Source organism: Polyodon spathula, chromosome 6 (genome assembly GCF_017654505.1).
Source record: "Polyodon spathula isolate WHYD16114869_AA chromosome 6, ASM1765450v1, whole genome shotgun sequence".
In the NCBI taxonomy this organism is placed as follows: Eukaryota; Metazoa; Chordata; class Actinopteri; order Acipenseriformes; family Polyodontidae; genus Polyodon; species Polyodon spathula.
The window spans coordinates 53,263,457-53,287,276 of record NC_054539.1 but is presented as its reverse complement, the minus strand read 5'-3'; the positions used below and the strand labels follow the sequence as shown (position 1 = coordinate 53,287,276).

The following is a 23,820-nucleotide window of genomic DNA, read 5'->3' as shown; positions in this document are numbered from 1 at the left end:
CTTAATGTATTTGCATTTGTTTTTTACTGTTTGTACTTAATATACTATTCCATGTATTTAATGTATTATGCATAGTGCCTCACTATCTTGTAAAGTTCTTTGTGATGGTGGTCCACTATGAAAGGCTCTATATAAAATAAATATTGATTGATTGACTGATTGACTTTTGACACAGCTGGGGAAGTTTAAGCAAGACCAGTCACTGATGATTTGAGTATAAAAGGCTTATTCACATTTGTAATCATGTAATCAAATTGCTGTTATACTAGAATACAAAAAAAACCCTCAAAAGTCAGTGGTGTATGTCATGGTCACCAACACATTTACCAGGCAATATTTGTATAAATCTGCCAGTATCAAGTCACTGCCTCGAAAGGTCTCTGAAATATGAAGCTTGGAGACTGTTGGCAACAGCTTTGTAAAAATACTGCCACAATGTAATTAATTTGACCTGGGGAATCACAGAGCATAGTATACCAATTATGAAGCCAATATCTCAAAGCATTAGGTCTTTGTCAACCAGAAAACATCTGTAGATAGTAATATGCATAGTTTCTTACCAACTAAACTAATTCTGAAAGTGCACTTGCAGTCTAGTATAGATGCAACAGCAGTATCAATAAAATATTGCTTACCCAGTTAGAGATTTCTGGCAGAGGTCAAGCTGCTCCTGCAAATGAGGTAAAAGCTGTCCCATCGTCTCGTCACCAACACAGCAATGGACAGCATTAGGTATTTCATGTGCACGCTGCATTATTTTTATCCAGGACTTGTCAATGTTCTGGAATCGTTTTGCTTCCTGAAAAAATTTTATTTAAAAAAAATAAAGACATTAAGTCTTTGGTTCACTGATATTATATTGTCTCCAAATCTTAAATCATGCGTTAGGAGGGTACAATGAACATACATTAAAAGAAACATGTTTTTAACTTCATACACATTTGCAATACCTGGTATACAGTTAAAGGAGAAGTTTACAATAGCCTATCAGAGCCACATAATTCAAAGCACATCGTAAGCTGTACTGCATGTTATTTCACCCCCACAAATTTCTTACATAAAACAACTCATGGTATGCTTTGAAATGTGTGGCTCTGGAAGGCTTTCATGAACCTTTCCTTTAATAATAATTAAAAATTGCAGCAATTCATGTAAAACAATAAATCTATAAATTGTACACAATTAAAAAGAACACAACATGGCAGATTAGTTTGTCACATAATTTTGAGAGCAGTCAGTGCAAATAAAGAAAAACAACCACTTCTGAATACCATAATTCTGAAGCAATATCTTTGTTGACAACTGCACAACATAGGTCTGAAAAGAATTAAGATTGTGGCTTCATTAACTTGTTGATGTTGAAGACAAAACACAGGTGCTACATTTAAGTTCAACGACAGGAACGCCATTTGGATAAGTTCAGAAACAAATAGATTTTTCATATTACATTGACCAAGATAATATTAATATGATTATTGTCTAATTTAGCCCTAGTAAGTAATTTAGTGTTATGTTACCTGTGGAAGTTGCTTTGCAATATCTCCACCAACAAAGACTGCCTCCAGGTACACCCACAGATTCTGTACTATAAGCCACTGTTCGATGATATCTGTGGAAGAGGAAAGCTTGGAAACCCAGTTCTGGATATCCTTCTTGAAGGGTGCATTGTACCTGCAAACCAGGGCAAAAAAAAATTATTGTAGCCCCTATATTATTATATTACCAATTTGCAGTGCACTGGGTTAGATGTTACTCATATTGATTCATGAACTACCACTTCAATGTTTAGCAATAAATTCAAATAACATATCTATAATTAACAGATAATGATTCTAGGATTGCTGTACTGCAAAGCTAGCCTACCAAACTTGACACATATTGAATGGTGTTTAGTTCAGTGTTGTTATGGGGGATATTTATGATGTAGAGCTTACTTCTAAATGTACAATTATTAATTGAAAATGTGTTTAAATTGGACAATTCATTCAAGTTATTTTTTTTCTCTTTGAGATTTGTAAAATACATTACATTTCTGTTTAAAGGTTGCACTTTAGTTATCTGAATTTAAGTAACATTAATTTTAAATGAGATAAATAGCTATTCAAACAGTTTGTCAATTGATGCTTCAGAGGAATTTCTTTTTAAGGTAAACATTTATTTATGTTTTTAATACAAAGTTGGGAAAAAATAGTGATATACAATTCTTCATCCTATAATCTCTCATTTTTTGTAATCAGTTGTCCGTACCTATTACTAAGTAAAGAGCCCAAGACCATTAAACTGTCCTCCATTGCTGCCACAATCTCTGAAGTCTCTGTTCCTTTGAGCATTAGCTCTCCTCTACCTTTAAAGGCTGCAAAACTAAGTGTCATGCTGGACCAGATATCCACCACCTGAGAAAGCTTGGCTTCAATATCCTTCTCCTTCACAGCAGAAATACAGATATCCTGGGAAAAGGTTCACAGATAGTTTTATAAATAACGTCAACTGAAAACATTTTTTTATCATAACCCTGGTACCCTGAAATACAAATGTAACCATTACCGTATGGGTATTTATCTCCTAAAGAACCCAAAACCTGAATAAGATATATCAAAGCTGCTCGCAGAGCCTTTGACGCAGTCACGGCCCGCCTCCGAGGGCATAAAAGTACTGCATTCACAGACCTCCGCTTCATTTTTCCTTCAAGCCTGCTGCAATCATGGATGCAGCGACTCTGATGGTTAATGGTTACATTTCTATTTCAGGGAAACACGGTTATGAAAATAACCTAACATTCCCTATCAAGTAAGAAATTGCAAGGGAAGATCGAATAACGACTGGAATGCTACAAGACTAAGTTGAAGGCTATGTTCTGCACTACCATATGGAACCCCAACAACCGGTAGCTAGAGTTAAAAAATTGAGGGAGAAACTCACCTCTATGTCTATTTGTAAGGGTTGTTCTCACGTGTGCAGAGCAAATCTTACGGGCCACGTTTGGAGACTGGGTGACCTGAGGCCACCTTTGTGGCTGATGTAAGCCACCACTGTTGTGTTGTCTGCATGGACAAGAACATACCTTGCATCAGCCTTCTTCAACAAATGCTGCAAGGCTAGTTATACTGCCTGCAGTTCCAAAACTTTTATGTGGAGACCGTGCAAGGGGGATTACACCCCCGTGCCATTCTACACAGCGCATCTATGGTGACGACCTCCCTTCTGGTGACACTGCCCAACACTATGCCCAGGCACAGATGGGCAGGCTGTCTGCACCAAGAAAGTGCCTTTAGACAGTGACGAACACCGTCAATAGGTGGTCGTGGTTCAAGGCGGACTGAAAAAGCACTGCTGTTGAACCAGGCTTGCAGAGGGTGCATGCGCAGGAGACCCAAGGTAGGGTTTGATAAGCTGCCGCTATCAAGTGCAGACGTTCTGGAACGTCACTACTGTGAGCGCTCTCTTCTTCTTCTTCTTTTTCACAGCCTTAGTCCCAGACTGTCCTGGGGTCAGCTGCTTTGGTTGCTCTTCTCCACTTGTCTCTGTCGAGCACATCTTCCTCACTCACTTCACATACCTCCATATCTTTTCTCACACAATCTATCCATCTCTTTCTAGGCCTGCCTCTTCCCCTGTTACCTTCCACCTCAAATTCCATTACCCTCTTTGTTACTTCCTCAACGTCCCTCCTCATGATATGTCCATACCACCATAACCTCGCCTCTCGCATCTTCTCAACCACATCCACCACCCTACATCGTCTACGGATTTCTTCATTTCTGATCTTATCCTTCATTGAAATCTGCAGAATCCATCTCAACATCCTCATTTCAGTTCTTCTCATCAGGTTCTCTTCCCTCTTTCCAACTACCCAGCATTCAGCTCCATATAGTAGTACAGGTCTAATCACAGTCTTGTACATTTTGCACTTTAACTTTCTAAGAGTTTTCCTGTCACAGATTATTCCAGTTATTTCTCTCTACTTGTTCCATCCAGCTTTCACTCTTTGTTTTACTGCCTCCAGTGTTTCTCCTCCCTTTACCAGTTCTGATCCAAGGTATTTAAAGCCATCAACCTGTTTCAGTTTTCCTCCATTTGTCTCCTCAACATTGGTCATAGTATCTCCTCTTCTCTCCATTACCATTATTTCAGATTTTTCTGCATTCATTTTCAGTCCACCCTTTTCCAGACTCCTCTGCCATTTGAACACTTTCTCCTGTAGTTCTACTTCTGAATCTGCCATCAGTGCCACATCATCAGCAAAGATGAGTTCCCAAGGCACTTCTGTTCTTGCCTCCTCTGTCAGTGTGTCAATAATGTTTATAAAAAGGAAAGGACTTAGTGCTGATCCTTGGTGTACTCCAACTGTGATTTCAAACTCTTTTGTCTCTCCCCGTTGTGTGATCACCTTCGTAGTTGCATATCTATAGGTTGCTTGAACTAACTTCACCATGCTTTCTGGTACTCCTTTCTTCCTCAAGCACCAATACACCACCTCTCTGGGCACACGGTCATATGCCTTCTCCAAGTCCAAAAAGGCCACATACATCTTTTTCCCTTTCTCTAGTGTGTTCTCCTGTAACTGTCTCATCACAAAAATAGCATCTGTTGTGCTTTTCCCCGCTGAGAATCCAAATTGTGAGTTGTGAATCCTGACTATCTTCCTGAGTCTCTTGTCCAGAATTTTTTCCAGGATTTTCAATCCTTGTTCCAGAAGTTTTATTCCTCTATAGTTTTTACACTCCATTGGGTCTCCTTTCTCCTTGTAGACGGTAACCATACTGCTTTTTGTCCGTTCTTCTGGAATTCTCTCTTCCTTTGCAATATTGTTTAGCAATCTCGTCAGCCACTGAATCCCCTCTTCATCGAGGTTCTTAAAGTGTTCTGCTGCTATTCCTGATGGTCCAGTTGCTTTGCCCACTTTCATCTCTTTGATAGCTTCTGTCACTTCCTTTACTGAGATTTATTGGATTGGTCCACACACTACTTCTGCCTCCATTAGGTTCTCCCTCTCATTTTCTACATTTAACAGGTTTTTGAAGTACTCCAGCCATCTTTGCTTGATCTGCTCTTCTTTAATCAAGACTTTGCCTTCTCCATCCTTGAGTACTGCCACCCGGATAATATCTTTTTTCTGTCTCGCTCTATGTTTAGCAATCTTGTAGATTTGGTCCTCTCCTTCCTTTGTTTCAAGTTTCTCATACCATTCTTTCCAGGCTCTTTCCTTTGCTCTTGCTACACTTCTTTTTGCTACCTTCTTTAGTCTCTTATATTCTTGTAGTTCTCCAGTGGCATCTTTCAGTGCTTTGTATGCTTTACCGTGAGCGCTCTGTTGAGCTGAAATAGCTCTAAACAGATGGCTATTCTCTGCACTGTGCCGCCGACAGAGTGGACAGCATGGACAGCATGGTCTCTTCTAGATTGGAGGTTATCTGAGCAGGCGTGTGTTGGTTCTTCGCATTATTCACCGTAAGACCCAACAGTTGAAGGTGGCCAGTGGCCAGTTACGTGTGAGCAACTGCCTGATGCCTTTCCCGTTTGGGCATGGAGTAGAACCCATCCTCCAACTGGAGCGTGTGAACCATACAAATAGCCCGTATTTGCAGCAGAGCTGCTACTTCCTGAGACATCACAGCAGTATCCTGTGGGTGCGTGACTAATGCTGCAGTCATGCCACGAAAGGCAGGGGGACTGAGCTTGAAGTGCAATGAGTAGCCGGTCTGAACAGTTATAAGCACCCATATGTCTGTGGTTCACTGATGCCAATACTCCAGATGGCTCCCTAAGAAGGGGCCCTGTGCCTGTGGCAGAACCCTAGGGCCGCTGCTCACCTTGCGGCTTGGTCTGAGGCTCTGCGCCGAGCGGTGGAACTTATTATAGCCTCCGCAAGCCAGTTCTGAATGACAACTTTGATGGCAGGTGCAGCCGGCTGTGCTGGTCCCTGGGAAGAAGCGACTTAGGCACTAGCTTCATGTGGGGCACAAGGCCGTAGTGGGACGTAACAAGCAACACGCTGTAGTGCACAAATTACGTGTAATTAGTGAAAACTATTACAGTAATTATTTTAATATCACATACATTTTGTGTAAAAACACAGTAAATGTGAAATATATAGCAGACATAGGTAACAAGTACTTATCTGAACAAAGCTCATCCGTTAGGTCACTCTAGAAAGGAAAAATGGAGCAGAGGTCTATGAGCGCAGTATTTTTATGCCCTTGTGGGTGGGCCATGATTGCATCACAAGCTCTGCGAGCAGCTGTTATATATTTTATTCACGTTCTGGGGTCTTTAGGAGGTAAATACCCATATGGTAATGGTTACGTTTCGTACTTAAAAGGGAATTGGTAGGTTTTGCACTTACAGAAGTCACAATGAATGCAGAGACATTGAAAACATTATCATTATTGGAAAAGCAGCGATTGGTTACCTAAGAGAGACAACATGTGGAGGAGTTAGCTCCTGGCAATTGGAGTCCTCAGTAATCACTACTGTCTCTGCGTTCATCATATGACTTCTATAGCATGTGTAAGGATGAAAGTGCACTTCTTCCTAAGGTTCTATATATTTATAGCAAATTACAGCAATGATTTTATGTTAATGTGAGTGAGAGACTGGCTTGCTCCCATGGTCTTATAAAAGGTCTGAAAGACCTAGGAAACTAGGAGTTTCTTGTAATGTTAAAAAGTTTTCACTAACCTCAATGTCTTCCTTGTACTTAAGCAGCGGTGCTTCCATTATGTTTTGTAAGCAGAAAGTATCAGACTCCACATCAAATTTATGTCCTGTCAGGTCTGCCATTCGATCCCAGTGTCTTTGTTTCATTGATTTGTTAGCCATCATTTCTAAGATAGGACATGACTCACTGAAATCATCAATCCTCTTTTTCAGGTCCAAAAACGCCTTCCAGTCTTTCAGGCCTTTTGGAAGCTTTCGGCACCTGGGCAAAGTACCAAGCAAATAAAGGAGTTTTAACTTGATGCAGCTGCCAAGGACTGAAAAAAACAGTCCTAAAAAGGCTAGATAAAACACCCACTAATCTAAATTACAAACAGTGATGTAGGTGTACTCGCAGGTGCTCTGGGAATAATAATCACAAAGGATATAAGGCGAAAGAAAAAAGGAAAATAAAACACAGTAATAAAACTACAAAACAAAGGTGCTGCACTCTGCAGCGTTCACCCCGACCGCCGCTACTCGTATGGCCCGGGTCTCCGTTCTACGCTCATGCGTTCCCTCACTACCCTAAACAATAATCAGGGTCTGCCCAAGTTTTTCCCCGCTGCAAAAATAATATTTTCTTTCTTTTTTCTTTAATCAATTATTTATTTAGCTCGTTCTTTTCCATTTCGCTCATTCTGGCTGGCTCATTTCGTCTGAGAGGGGGCAGACCCGAGGGAACCCCAGAGCGTCATTTTATTGGTGCAGCAACCCCCCAAAGCCCGCCCCTCAGAGAGGGGGAAAGCCCTCATACCCTCTTTCCCACCTCTCCATGTCAATGCTGTGACTGACAGGCGGATATTGTAGGGCTGCTGCCCTCTTCCTGCAGCACTATGAATGCGCCTGGAGAGTCAGCGCAGGTCTCCCATTGCAGACCGTGTGAACAGAACAAGCATCTGCACAACAAGGAAGGCAGTGTGCTGGACAGAGGTTGGGCATGAGAATATGCTATAAACATCACTATGATGTAAACATATTATATATGTTATTACGGAAACAAAAAAAGAGGCTTATTGCTTGTATGTTTTTGCCACAAATTGACTATGGTGATTGCACAAGTTGTTTTTTCGTTGATGCAGTATATAGGTTTGCATCACCATCAACTTTAGGTAAACTGGACTTGCTATATCATACAGCACTGATGTACATTACAAATACAAGATTTAATACTCATCATTGTATATTATATGATTTGGTGGGCTGGACTTCTTTGGCTTTACGCAGGTTGAAGCACTGGTATATTCTGGTATATAAGGCTATTCAATGTGAATGACCTTCTTATTTAAATGAATACCTTATAGCTTCCCACAGTAACCATAGCCTCAGATCTTTCTTTTTTCCATTTTAAAATCCCAAATGTGCGTACGGAGGCTGGTAAAAGATCCTTTGCTTATTATGCCCCAATGTCCTGGAATGAGTTCCAGCCCAAACTAAAGCTGCAGACCCAGATATCTTTAATGCAATTTAAGAGTAAACTGCATGATTTCATGACTGAGAGTTGTAATTGTTTTAAACAGTTAACTACTTTTGTATATTTTGATTATTATTTTAAATGTGATTTGCCTGTGTCTTAATTGTATTTAATTGTGTATTTGTTCTTGTTGTCCGATTGAGTTGCTGCTACCTGCTTGGCTAGGTCTCACTCGTAAAAGAAATTTTAATCTCAATGTGACTACCTAGTTAAACAAACGATAATAAATATACATATTGACTATATTGATCTACTAAAAAAACTTTAAAAATAAATAAATAGGAAGATACTGCATAGTCAGCAACCAGTTTGGGGTCATACAATTACTAATATATTTGTGCACAGTTTTTGCAAATGGCTTTGTTGGGCACACAAGCCGTCGTCTTATATATTATAGATTATAAAACGACGACTCGTGTCTAGAAAAAAAAAACTGGTTTTCTGAATAAGGTGTCTACAAGGGCTAGTATTCCAATAGTATCCTAATACTAAGTGGGTGTTTGGAATCACGTTTTCGGAATACTGGTAAACAGAATACAGATTCATTCATAATACCCTGTTTAAATGGCATGGAATAGATATTCAAATTTCCCAGTATTCCGAATACAACTGGAATCCTGATAGAACAGGACAACCAGAACAGATGCCCGGACAGCAATATGGGTAAAATCAATTGCGCCTACCACGCACGGCAGGAGCGCGACCTCATAAAAACCCTGCATTATCTCCTCCCTGTTTGGTCTGGTACTGGGGAATTTAATATGTTCCTCAGCATGTCGCAGCAACACAGTTATGAACCTGTCGAGGTGGCGGGACACAGATGACTGGGTGATCCCCACTGTATCACCTGCTACCTTCTGGAAGGTCCCGGTAGCCAGGATACACATACAGACACACACTACCAATTGCTCAGACAAGGCATGACTGCGCAGGTTTGTTCTGGCCAGGTCATCATGCAGCATCTGAAATAGATGAGTCCATATGTCTCAGTCGAGACGATATTTGGACATGACTTGCTCATTGCTGAGCTCCTCATATGTGTGCCGAGGCCAGTACACCCTTTCAGCATATCTTCGCCTGTCTGGGTTGCTGTTGCTGGGTCTGGCTTGCATCATTCACATCCAAATGTCGATGGTCATGGTGCATGCTACCCATGTTTCACAGTTTCATTGTTAACACAGTCCTTTTACAATCCTTATTCTGCGCATCACAAACCTGGTTTTGTGCTTGGCGCGTACCTTTGAATATACCAGGATCACGAATATTGTTGGCCACACAAAAGGACGTTTCGAATATGGCAACTTGGCACAGTTTCAGTACAATGGCCATTTGCGACGTACATACCCCTCTGCGCGGTGCGCAAACCTTCCAAAGATCGTGCCCATCAACTATTTAAACTAGGCCTTTGGGAGGTTGCTAGGCAAAAGGGAGACACTAGTAAGAGTAAAGAGAATAGGCAAGCACCAGGATACCAGTAACATAAATCTAGAAGGTGTCGTTGTGCCAACTTTTGTATGGCTACCACTGTATGTCTTCATTAAAGTTTCTCAATAGGTGTAACTTACCTAATCTTTATATTTTTTTTTACCTGTTCTGAAAGTCAAGAAGCTCTGCATTAATCTTTTCAATGTCTACTTCTGTCCAGAGAAGATCATAGTAGCCACTAATTTTGTTCATGACTGCGTCATACAAGCCATAAAGCTTCTGCAGGAGACCCAGTTCCTTCCTGAGGAACAGAACAAGAAAATGAAATGCACTGAATTTATCATTCTTCTTTTTTTTTTTTTAACTTTATTATTATTATAAGTTTAAATTAAATGTGGTGTAAAAATTATATTTTAAAGAAAATCAGGGGTTTAAGTGAGGACTTCCTGATAAATGGAAAACAAACTCCCTGGAGGACAGAAAGAGAGTAATAGCAGGGTACGGTGTCCATATTAGTACATCAGGCAAAAAAACAGTTTCTCCTCCCTCCTCTGAAACTCCATCCACCCTATATTTGTAGTACGTTCACTTAGAATTAAAAACAATTTTTTTACTGTGTTTAAGTAAAAAAAAATATATGCTTTCGTGCAAAATAACATTACAAGAATGTGTACTTTTAAGGAGCATATTTTTTAATTAGCTTTTTTGGGCTTGGTTTGCTTGCATTGAAATGTACATTTACAATCATTACCTCATGAAAACAAAAATTATTCGGCTTCAGAAATATGAATTAATTATCATTATTATTATTATTGTATTATAATTACTTTTTTCAGCTCTCAAACGGTGTATGTGTTTAGTTAGCTATGCCCCAGAGGAGCGAGGAGGGAGAGAGCACATAATGACTTATTTTTGCGAAACGAAAATGTCCAAATATGGACACCGTAGCAGGGGCTATTAAACTAATAATAGCAAATGATTCAGTGCAGTCATCCAATCAACTTTCAGCTCTAGCAAGCTTCTAACATTGTGTGATGAAATCAGCGGCGATTGAAGTACAGGCAGTCCTTGCACTTACGACACAATGGGTTCCTGAAAGTCGCGTTATAAGTTGAAGCGTCGTAAGTCGAAGCACATTTTCCCATAAGAACAATGTTATAAATTGGGGTTACATTCCTGACTCTTCAGCCAGATAATCTAGTTTTACAAAAATGGCCAGTTATATTGTACCCATGCAAATATTTATTTATCTCTTTACACTCAGCCCGGTGGTTACACACATATTAATGAGCCTACCTGGCTTGTTTAAAAGTACAGACTCTGGGCCTTCCAATGATATATTAAGTGCGTGTATGCAGAACTCCTAGCAGGAAATACGATCGCCTGAAGTTAAGCCCCTCATCATGTGACAGCAGTTCACAGCTTAGGTTTCGTTTTGAGTCAATTGCTCTTATCAGACACTGTTAATGGCAAATAAATTTAAAAAAAAAAAAAAAAAAAAAAAAAAAACATTACATGCATTAAAAACAAAAAAAAAAACATTAGACTAAGTCAGAGCGACCATGGCAAGTACTGCGGTTCGGACACCGAGCATGAGCACATGATACATGGCTCAGGTCTCGCCGTGTTGTAAATGCTGTATCGAAGACGTAAACTTGAAGCTAGGCAATAATGCAAAAGAGACGTAAGTGCCGTGCGTCGTAAGTCGAAGCGTCATAAGTCGAGGATCGCCTGTACTCCTCAGGAAAGGTCTGCACCCGATTTGCTGCTGCAGTTCTAAATGCTGTGTCACTATTGTCTCTTCAACCCATCTTTCAACAACCAACAACTCAGACTCCACAAACCCCTCAATGCTCAACTGACTTGCCTCTATTCACTGACATTGCCCACACAACCTAATGGTACCATAACAAAGAAAAAACTTTTTTTGTATTTACCATTTTTCGTAATATGAATGTTTTTTTATACTATTTACATTTTTGAGTACTGACTAATCACGAAAGGTAAATCCAGGTTTTAAATGTTGTTTTTTCAAGAGCTCGCAATGACGGATGGACTGTCTGATATATGAACTTGACTTTCATTAGCTTCAGTTCAGGATGCATAACATCTGTTGTTACCATCTACTGACAGGACAGCTTTCATCGATGGGCACTATATCTTAACTAGTACCTGACCTCATACTGTACATTAGAATAAACCCACACCAGTTTCCCAAATGCAGTCATCTGCAATGATTTAGATAAATACATTCATCTACCTGCTTCTGTGAAGAGATTCATAGTCTGTGACTGGTAGCCCAAAGAGCTGTTCTCCAGAAGAATATGTTATAAATTTCCTCCATAGGTCATCAAACCTAGCCTGGATTGAACACATACAACTAGCACTCATTATGGAAGCACAGCTCTAGCATTAAAGGATACTTTATACCATCTAGTTTTCTTAATCTTTACCTTCTCACTTGTTTCATATCACAGTATATATTTTCGCTATCATTCTGTATTTTTGCTTTTTAGGTTATTATTACCAAACTTACTTACAAATGCCTTTTTCAACCACAAAAAAAAACAGAATTTCTGAAGTGCTGTGATTTTAGAAATGACTACATGGGGTGGGAATAGGGTGACCAGATAGCAAGGGTGAAAAACTGGGACACTTTTAGTTGGTGAGGGTAGGAAAGAAACCTTGTGAACTACTGCACAACGCAAGCGACGCAAACTATGTATCTTTATTTTGTAGATAGGCTTTTTTTTATTCCTTTGCCTTCTGGTGTGCATTGCACTTAGGAAAAAACAAAAACTTAAAAGATATATATATATATATATATATATATATATATATATATATATATATATATATATATATATATATATATATACACACACACACAGTACTGTGCAAAAGTTTTAGGCAGGTGTGAAAAAATGCTGTAAAGTAAGAATGCTTTCAAAAATAGACATGTTAATAGTTTATATTTATCAATTAACAAAATGCAAAGTGAGTGAACAGAAGAAAAATCTACATCAAATCCATATTTGATGTGACCACCCTTTGCCTTCAAAACAGCATCAATTCTTCTAGGTACACTTGCACACAGTTTTTGACGGAACGCAGCAGGTAGGTTGGCCCGAACATCTTGGAGAACTAACCACAGTTCTTTTGTGGATTTAGGCAGCCTCAGTTGCTTCTCTCTCTTCATGTAATCCCAGACAGACTCGATGATGTTGAGATCAGGGCTCTGTGGGGGCCATACCATCACTTCCAGGACTCCTTGTTCTTCTTTACGCTAAAGATAGTTCTTAATGACTTTTGCTGTATGTTTGGGGTATTTGTCATGCTGCAGAATAAATTTGGGGCCAATCAGATGCCTCCCTGATGGTACTGCATGATGGATAAGTATCTGCCTGTACTTCTCAGCATTGAGGAGACCATTAATTCTGACCAAATCCCCAACTCCATTTGCAGAAATGCAGCCCCAAACTTGCAAGGAACCTCCACCATGCATCACTGTTGACTGCAGACATTCATTCGTGTACTGCTCTCCAGCCCTTCGGCAAACAAACTGCCTTCTGCTACAGCCAAATATTTCAAATTTTGACTAATAAGTCCAGAGCACCTGCTGCCATTTTTCTGCACCCCAGTTCCTGTGTTTTCATGCATAGTTGAGTCGCTTGGCCTCAAGTCTTCCATCAAGGCCACTTCTGACCAGACTTCTCCGGACAGTAGATGGGTGTACCAGGGTCCCACTGTTTTCTGCCAATTCTGAGCTGAAAGCACTGCTGGACATCTTCCGATTGCGAAGGGAAGTAAGCATGATGTGTCTTTCATCTGCTGCAGTAAGTTTCCTTGGCCGACCACTGCGTCTACGGTCCTCAACGTTGCTCGTTTCTTTGTGCTTCTTTAAAAGAGCTTGAACAGCACATCTGGAAACCCCTGTCTGCCTTGAAATTTCTGCCTGGGAGAGACCTTGCTGATGCAGTATAACTACCTTGTGTCTTGTTGCTGTGCTCAGTCTAGCCATGGTGTATGACTTTGGACAGTAAACTGTCTTCAGCAACCTCACCTTGTTAGCTGAGTTTGGCTGTTCCTCACCCAGTTTTATTTCCCTACACAGCTGTTTCTGTTTCAGTTAATGATTGTGTTCCAACCTACATACTGAATTGATAATCATTAGCACCTGTTTGGTATAATTATTTAATCATACACCTGACTATATGCCTACAAAATCCCTGACTTTGTGCAAGTGTACCTAGAAGAATTGATGCTGTTTTGAAGGCAAAGGCTGGTCACACCAAATATGGATTTGATGTAGATTTTTCTTCTGTTCACTCACTTTGCATTTAGTTAATTGATAAATATAAACTATTAACATGTCTATTTTTGAAAGCATTCTTACTTTACAGCATTTTTTCACACCTGCCTAAAACTTTTGCACAGTACTGTATATATATATATACACACACACACATATATATATATATATATATATATATATATATATATATATATATACACACACACACACACACACATATATATATATATATATATATATATATATATATATATATATATATATATATATATATATATATATAATACTATATATATTTACTCCAAAACAGTTAACTTTCTTGTTTACTGTTCAGATGACCAATGCTGTTTAGATCATCAGCCCACATTTCAGGTGACCTGTCTGTACTGGCTGTCTGTGACTGCTCGTACTTACGTAGTAGGTGGGACAAAGTCAGTGCTGCATTGTTTTGATTTAGGTTGCTAAAATCTAGTTTTCAGCCTTAGATGTAAAATACCAAAAATGGACAACAGGCTACACAAGCAAAGTATATTTCGGCTGAGGATCGTGTCAAGACATTTCCCAAAGAAACTGTACATGCAGATGGAGGTAATTGTTTTGCACATCTTGTAATGTGACTTAAAGAAAATACGATCAATCGCTATAACTTCAGAATCACACATTAAACAAAAGGCTACTACAGAGGCTGCTGAACAGAACAAAAAAACACACAACAGCTTTCAGAAAACAAGCTAGAAAGTCAGCGCAGACAAAAAAGTATTCCTGGGTTATGCAACACCCAATGCCCCTTGTGAAAAAGTAATCTCCCCCTTAGACTCAATAACTGGTTATGCCACCTTTAGCAGCAATAACTACAACCAAACACTTCCTGTAGTTATTGATCTGTCTCTTACAGTGCCGTGGAGGAATTTTGGCCCACTCCTTCATGCAAAACTGCTTCAACTCAGTGACATTTATGGGTTTTCGAGCATAAACTGCTTGTTTCAAGTCCTGCTACATCATCTCAATGGGGTTTAGGTCTGGACTTTGACTAGGCCATTCCAAAACTTAGAATTTCTTGTTCTTCAACCATTCTGATGTAGACTTCCTTGTGTGTTTCGGATCATTGTCTTGCTGCATGACCCAGCTGCGCTTCACCTTCAGCTCACGGACGGATGGCCTGATGACTAGAATTTTCTTATACAGAGCAGAATTCATGGTTCCTTCAATGATGGCAAGTTGTCCAGGTCCCAATGCAGCAAAGCATCCCCAAATCATGACACTACCACCACCGTGCTTGACCGTTGGTATGAGATTCTTACTGTGGAATGCAGTGTTTGGTTTTCGCCAGACATAATGGGGCCCTTGTTGGCCAAAAAATTCCACTTTTGACTCATCTGTCCATAGAACATTGTTCCAGCACTCTTGAGGATCATCCATATGCTTTTTGGCAAACTTGAAACAAGCATTCATGTTCTTCTTAGTGAGCAGTGGTTTCTGCCTTGCTACTCTGCCATTAATCCCATTTTTGCCCAGTGTCTTTCTGATGGTGGAGTCATGAACACTGACCTAAGCAGAGGTGAGAGAGGCCTGCAGACTTCCTGGATGATTTTACACCTTGCTCTTGGACAGATTTTAGCAGGACGGCCACCCATGGGAAGATTCACTACTTTCCCAAACTTTCTCCATTTGGACAATATGGCTCTGACTGTGGTTTGGTGGAGCCCCAGAGCCTTAGATATGGCTTTCTAACCCTTTCCAGACTGATAGGCGTCAAAAACTTTTTTCCGGAGGTCTTTAGGAATTTCTTTTGATCGTGGCATGATGTGCCTCTAGAACCTGTGTGCTGACAACTTCACTCTGATGGTAAGGGCCAAAGTTAGTCAGATTTATATTGGGCAGGGCTGGCCCAAATTAGGCCTGAGTGTTAACCAAAGTATTCAAACAGCTGACCCTAATTATCCTTTTAACTGGGTTGAGTTAACTAGGGGGGCAATAACTTTTTCACACCTGAAGATTGCATGTTTGATTATCTTGCACACAAAATAAATTGAAACAAGCTTTTTCTATCAGACTCCCTCTATATACTACTACAACCCACAAAAAGATCTGACCAAATTCAATGTGAAAAATGTGCAAAATGCAGAAAATCAGACCTGGGGCAAATACTTTTTCACGGCACTGTACCTCAGTTCAAACAACCTTCTGTTTACTTTTTAAATGCAGTTAGAATTTAGACCCGAATAGGCACATTTTCTTTGTTTTGACTCGGTACTGATAAAGAAATTCCTGGATGGGACAAATAACATGACAACGAACACCCTGCATACATGGACTATTAAAGAATGCCAGATAACTTTGGGTAAACGAGTTTTGGGACTGTCTAATTGATGTCCACATCTGTAACTTGGCAAAGCTTTGCCTTACACTTCCAACCAATTCAGTGGATGCAGACGTGCAGTCTCAATGTATGATCAAATCCACACCAGACAGAGAATGTCGGGAGCAACTGTTGGGAGATGTTGCACGCTTGCCTTTTAACAAATGACAACACTATGTTTTAGTAAGGAAGCAGGTACCACTATTTCTAGGCTTTTATAGTGCTCTGAAATATTATCAATCAATCAATCAATCAATCAATCTTTATTTTATATAGCTCCTTTCATAGTGGACGACCATCACAAAGCGCTTTATAAGATGCAGTAACAACAAGAAATTTCATAATACTTTAAATACAGAGAAATGCACAATACATATAGTAAAAAAAAAAAAAAAAAAAAAAAAAAAAACATAATACATTAAATACAGTGGAAAGTGCATAATACATGATAGTAACCTAATACATGAAATAGTACATTAAATACAGTGGAAAGTGCAATACAATGGAAAATATTAGGTGTATTTAATGTTTAAACAGGTCAGCGAAATGTCCGTGAAACCCTAATTATAACCCTAATCCTAAATGGATGACTTGACCATGGGCATATGATTGAATCAATTTTTTTCCCCACTGAGTTCGGTACTTGCACTGTATTTTTTGCTTTTTAGTGACAAGCTAGTCAACAACACCATCACGACACTTCGCCAGTAAAACCAAGCGCATAGGCGCACGTACCAAGAAAAATACGACGCATGCTGCATCATATGACTGCAGGTTAACGTGATTGGATAGCGGCATAGATGCAATGCAAATAACTCACTCAAACACATGCCCTAAACCAGCAGAGTATGCTGTTGCACCTCGAGACAGTACCCTAACGAGAAAATAAAAATGTCACATTTTATGTCTGGGTTTTCAACGTTTACACAAAAAATAGGGAGAAATGCATCCCGACAGTACCTTGATCAGGACGTAGGTAATTCCTGTAGTGCTTTGTACTACATGTAATTCAGTTTCTAAAAATAATTTTAGTGTAAGAAACTGTGTTACAACGGACTGTTCAAGACTGCTTTCATGCCTTACCTGAGAAATCTGCAGTCTAGTGCTGGCTTCCTGAGGTGCTATTCCAGGGACCATTGGACCCTCCTATAGTTAACCAAACAAACATCAGTATTTATAGGTTTGAATGAAGGCCAGTTCTGTAACCATATATAATCAGGATTAAGTTCTTAAACCTCGTTTCCATGGAGCGTGCGCAAATTGGCCTGAATTCTCCCAGAACTCGAGTTGATGGATAACTCGAGTTGGTGAAAAGGTGATGTGAGTTGGGCAAGAAATACTACCGAATTTCCCCAGAAATACTTAAATGTGAAGACGTGAATTCGCTGCAGATGGTATTATAGTCAAATTGTCAATTATTTAAAAGAAAAATCAATCTAGATAATCTTTTGCATGTGGTTCATGCAGTGCATATACATAGCTCTATATCACTACATAATCATCTATATATATATATATATATATATATTATATATATATATATATATATATATATATATATATATATACACATATACACATACATACACATAACTCATATAGATAGCTCACCACATAAATCCAATATTGCTTGTGTAGTTAGTCGAAAACCACTAATAATTTGATCATCTGTTAGGTCCAAAAAACTAATATGGGGTCTGTACAATCTAGCAAAAGGAACCTCCTCCTCTTCCTTATTCTCCTCTGCCTGCACCGCAACCACTTTGAAAAAAAATCTGCCATTCTCGGTTACACCAAGTAGAAGCAGCTGTAATTTGGAAATTCCTAAAAGCTAATAATAGACATGTAAATGCTTCGGAAATCACAAGTGGGGGTATGTCAGCTAATTTAACTAGCCGTGAATAACTTAAAACAGACGGACGACTTTAACCGTTTTACTTTAAAAAGTAAATGCCTGGAAGCACCTAAACTTACATGTTTGAAAATCGTACATACACAAGTCACCTGTCTAAACGACTAAAATCACATCTGAAACCCCTTAGTCACACACAGAAATAGGGCCCCACATGTCTATTGTCACTGCATACACCTTGAGTAGGTTAAAATTATATAATATAATCAAGACAAGTGCTAGAATGGTACTGTGCACCAACACATATCCTAATAGCCTGTACATTTTATAAGCTAGCTAACTATCCACCAATCTAGAACAGTAATTTAGATAAGCAAATACAGGTGACAAAAGTTTTGAGGACAACCAGTTACTAGGAACTGGATGAGCTTTGATGGGCCAAATGGCCTCCTTTTATACTTCAAATTTGTTTATAAAAAAATTTAAACATGACAGTCTAAATAAATGATTGCTTTAAAATGTAATTCATGTGCACCACCCTACACTAAATTTACAGAGGATCACTATGCCTTGACAGATCAGATAAAAGCCTTACCCGATCATACTCATCAATAAATGTAAATACATCTTTCTGGAAAATTGTAACTGACTCCAACAAGTTACTCTTAAATTTGGGCTGCACTTGAACTAACTCATCTTGCACAGATCTCTGTTGAGAGAAAATATACCAATTACCATGGAAAGTGGTTCTGAAGATACAACAGTCTAAAACTAACACAAAGTATATTGCGATGACTTAAATTATGATATCCCCAAAAACTTGTGATATATAGGGGCTGATGTAAGGATACATGCAAAGTGATTTGTGTCTGCAAAACACCCATATTGCGGCCAAAATCGGCATTTTGTGAGCACAAACCATGTTTAGCAGCCACTTAAAATGCGGCATGTGTAAAGAATGGTTTCCACTAGGCGTTCTGCACTCGCTATCAAATTTGCTCTTTGCCATTATTAATCAATTTAAATGATATTGAAATGCATTAAAATGAAGAAAAAAGCACAGAATTGGGCAGGGATCTGGAATACTAAGCAGACGCATGCATTATAAGAAATGTAAGGATTTTGCCTTGCGTTTGAGCAATTGCTGACCTTCCAAAAAATTTGTACCTCCTCTTACAAGGTGCAAACCATTGTAGAGGCGAGTAATTAAGAGCTGTATAAAAACTCACACCCCTTCAGAGACCTGCCACTGGCCTCAGGATGGCTGCTGTTGTACGCTTCCTGATGCGGCGATGCTTGGTTCTTGTTGAGGATAAGCAGTTAAACCTTCAGAGAAGAAGGGCAAGAAGGAGAAGACCCTGCACATTCAAACCCTGGGTCACTTTGTTTGGGATGCCGGAGGATGTGGTGGTAAGGTGTTATCGTCTCACTCTGCAGGTCATCCTGACCTAGACCTAATAGCTGAATTTCCCTTTTGCATCATCTGGTTGGCTGTCCTCCTGGTAACACTGACAGCATTGACTTTCTCGATAGAGGACCATATGGCCTCTTTTGTAGCATAACTGATGTTGGCTGAGGCTTTTCCCCAATAACTCAATTCTGTACTCAGCTGTAAAAAAACTCAGCTCCTCCTCAGAAAACTTTTTATTTTTTTTCCGTGCGCCAAGAGGACTTTGCTGCCCTTTCAAGTTCGACTTATAAATGTTTTAGTTTGGTTTGATTTTTTGTGCTCCTACAGTGCCTGCTGCTCTCTGTACTCCTAACTCACCCCACCTCTGGGCTGTAAGTGCGGCCGCTAAACAGACTAATGCACAGGCGGCCCTCATTGCGACCCTCATTATCACGATTGCATTATTTGTGTGTGTTGAGTAATTTGCATCACTCTTAAGCTTACATAGACCGCAGTGCAAAATAATTGTCTGGCCGCTAGGCAATTTGGATTTTGCAGCCGCAATTGTTTGCACTATGCTTATCCTTACATCTGCCCCAAAATGTCAATAACAGTTTTCATCACAATTAGGTGATACTTTTAAGATATATAGGCATAAGCACCTCCACAGTGAGTAAAATAATGATTAATTGCAAAAATGCATTATTATTAATTATTTAAACTAACAGGAAAATAAGTGAACGCAAATTAGGTCCATTGTTTTTAATAAACAACAAAGATGAAGTGTTTTAGATATGCTGATGTAACACTATCCATTTTTAATAACCTAGACCTACTAGGGACTTACTGCTTTTGACTGTAACTTGATAAAGGAGTATCTAAGGGTATCAACTCCTTCAGCTTCCTCTTTAGTCACCTCTACTTCAAACTTGTTCAGAATGGAATAGGCTTCCTGCCACGGTACAGTCAATGAAAACAAATCAGACACAAAAAACTAAAAACATAGTTATTTGTTTTCAGTAATTTACTAATTATAAATCTGCCTTTACATTTTAACTTAAAAATATTTTTTTATTTATAGTACACCTATGATATTACTGGATCTGTTATGACTTTTTCCCTAACACTGTACCACATTTAAAAAGTTTTATGTTTGTTTTATATATGTATTGTCTTGTAATTATATATATATATATATATATTATATATATATATATATATAGATATATATATATATATATGCATTGTGCATGTAACTCTTTTTCTCATACAGATGCCCTTCAATTAACACTTTTGTTCAATGCAACCTGCCATTGCAAGCTGTACCTGCTTCATTATGGATCTGTGCAAAGCAGAAATAGCTGAAATATGTCAGAATCAGGATTAACACAACTTACTTCAATAGGCCCCAAGGTCATATCTATCTGAATTTCTGTGTCTCGTATTTCTAACAAAGCCTGCATTGCAAATCTGACATCATCTAGGTCTTGGAGAGGTCGAGACAGCATTTTCAGGTGCTCCCCAATGAAGGATATCATATCTGACATTTTCTTCTTGTACTCCTCATTCAAGTACCTGCAAAGCAACATCTTCCAGGCTTTGGCTTCTACTGCCAATGACATCTTCAATGGTCCTGTTAAAACAATTATTGTAGCGGTAGCTTTTTGCAGTTGTCAGTGCTTAAAGCTGATTTCTAAGCAAGATACAGTACACACTTGCATTTAATGTAATGCAATGAGGGTGTAGGGTGTAGTGATGTTGGGAAATCACATTTACTGTAGTTACGCTACGCAAGTTATTAGTTTGCTATCTTTGACTCGGCGCTGCTTTTGTTATGAATTATGAAGGTTAAAATGCAAGACACGCAGGACAAGTATATACCTAAAATGAAAAGGACCAAGTTTAACAATTAATCAGCAAGATGGTTAAACAGATCAACACAAAATTATTTACAGGAAAAGATGGAAGAGCAAAAAATTGGGAATATAGAAGAATGCTTAATATAACTAAAAAGAGATGAAATACTGGCAGTGATGCTAAACATAATCCTAAAAAAAATCTTCAAACATTATAAAAATAAAATAACTGTGAAAGAGGAGGTTAATGTATTAAGGGATGAATATGATAACAAGGTTTATGAGGATTGAAAAACATCTGATGTATTAAACAAGTATTTTTGGAATGTTTTCACAACAGTATACAAATCATATGTCGCTAGTACCGCCCGGTTTTGCACACACAGGTTGATTTCTTCACCATATGAGCTACAGTAAAGCAGAGGTATTTAAATCAGCTACAGGAGCTAGAAAATAACAAATCACCAGGCCAAGATATGATTTATCCAAGGCTGCTTAAGGAAACAAGAGTAGAAATAAGTAGACCACTGGCTGCTTTAATTAATAGTTTTCCAGAAACAGATGAGGTCTGTAAAAACCGGAAGCTTGCAAATGTACTTGCATTATTTAAACGGGAATAAGACAGACCTCGGTAAATATAGACCTATTAATTTAACTTCCGTAACTTGCAAAATGATGGCAGCAATATTAAGAGGTAAGCGTGTAGACAGCATAATATTTATACAGCAACAATATTATAGGGGATAGCCAGCATGGGTTCAGAATGGGGAAGTCATGCATCACTTTTTTAAAGGATGTTACAGATAATGTAGATCATGGCAAGAAGCCTTTGACAAACTCCCAAGATTTACAAGTACATTAAAATCTGCAGGAATACAGGGGAGGACGAGTAATTCAATATAGAACTTGTTAAAAAAACAGAAAGCAAAGAGTAAATGTGAGAGGTGTAAAATCAGATTGGGGGGGGGGTACTTAGTGGGGTACCACAAGTGTCTGTACTTGGACCCTTACTGTTCCTCATTTATATAAATGACTTGGACCAAGACACACATTACAAGATTGTCAAATTTGTAGATGATACCAAACTTGGGGGAGCAGTGGATTTACCAGTGAGCAGGAGGGAAATGTAGTTCTGAAAGATCCATGCAGGTACATGGGAAGCCATCTTGAGAAAGGGAATGTAATGTAAAAAATTTAAAAAGTGGTCAAAATGTACCAATTTTTTTTTAAAGAATTAAACAATACACACACCTTACGTAAACAGTTGTAGCAACACATGGGAACATGTAACACAATAAAAGGTCCTTATGTAACTTTTAAGTGATAAAAACTTACATTACCAAATTCAAGAGCAGGTTATGTGTTCTCATACTGTGCTAATAAATAAAGTAAACTCTATACCAGTACATTCACAACAGAATATGACTGTGTTGTAGGTTTATTATGAAGGATTTATCAAACCTGAGCTGTAATGATATAGACGTAAGATACTAGCCCTGTTATAATTTATTTTTTTATTAATTTAGTAGTTGAATATCATTTTTCTGTATTTACCTGTAAACAGCTCTATTGATCCTAAAATTATGGTGGGTTTGATTTCTTCAATCTCTTGTTCAAATCTGACATAATGCAAAATTTCTGACTTTATTTCTGTCAGACTGGGGTTGCTTGCCATAAATTGCTGAAAAAAAAAAACATTCAGAGAATTGTTTAATATGTTATATTACTGTTTTAAAGCATTTACCTGTAAATGTGTATTGGAAGTCACTGTATCTGACACATTGATTAAACAACACTCCCTGCAACACTCCCTGTGTCATCTAATATTTTTTAAACTTGCACAAATGTCAGCAATTGGCATATGACAGTAATGTTGGCAAATAGTGTTCTACAAAGATTATAATTATATTTAAAGGAAGTAAGGTTTTTTAAATATAAATACAATAATCCTGAGCTAACACGTAGAAAAGTGTATCTTAACAACAATAATGCTGCTTACAAATCCATACTATGTTTGGCTACTTCTTGACAACATCTGGAACACAAGATGACCATGTGTAAAATAGCACTAACACAACTGCTGCCTATGTGTTTTGAGATTATAAATATTTGTGTTTGGAATGACATCCAAACAGTAGAAAGTATCTGATTTTATTATTTTAAAAAATATAAAACAGACTACTAACAAAAAAAAATATTATAAATGTATTTCCTATTAATCAAGTCACAGTGCAGTTGATTGATCAATTAATCAATTAAACTTGGTTTATCACTCTCCTAAAAGCTACTGTAACAAAGGAGGGGGGAGTGCCTGTTTTTCACCTGCTAATGCTATGTGTTTTTGTGTATAAATGTTAAATGGTTTAGGGTTCTTTTTTTTTTCAAAGTACTAGCACATTTGGTGGCAACCCTATGCTTTGTATCATTCATAAATAGTCCTTTTGACTTCTGTT

The 23,820-nt window shown here is 38.5% G+C and overlaps 1 protein-coding gene across 1 annotated transcript in view; it reads right to left on the bottom strand.

The window, feature by feature from the left end:
• The window catches only part of LOC121317692 (dynein heavy chain 8, axonemal-like), a 151,382-nt gene that overhangs the window by 87,909 nt on the left and 39,653 nt on the right, over nt 1-23,820 (bottom strand). Inside the window, exons 27-37 of the mRNA XM_041253848.1 lie at nt 22,922-23,048; nt 20,909-21,144; nt 20,359-20,463; nt 18,717-18,830; nt 17,353-17,415; nt 11,856-11,956; nt 9,759-9,896; nt 6,679-6,919; nt 2,248-2,447; nt 1,518-1,671; nt 636-799 (exon numbers count right to left, since the gene is read on the bottom strand). Of these exons, the coding sequence (XP_041109782.1) occupies nt 636-799; nt 1,518-1,671; nt 2,248-2,447; nt 6,679-6,919; nt 9,759-9,896; nt 11,856-11,956; nt 17,353-17,415; nt 18,717-18,830; nt 20,359-20,463; nt 20,909-21,144; nt 22,922-23,048 (1,643 nt within the window). The remainder of the gene's footprint in view (nt 1-635; nt 800-1,517; nt 1,672-2,247; nt 2,448-6,678; nt 6,920-9,758; nt 9,897-11,855; nt 11,957-17,352; nt 17,416-18,716; nt 18,831-20,358; nt 20,464-20,908; nt 21,145-22,921; nt 23,049-23,820) is intronic.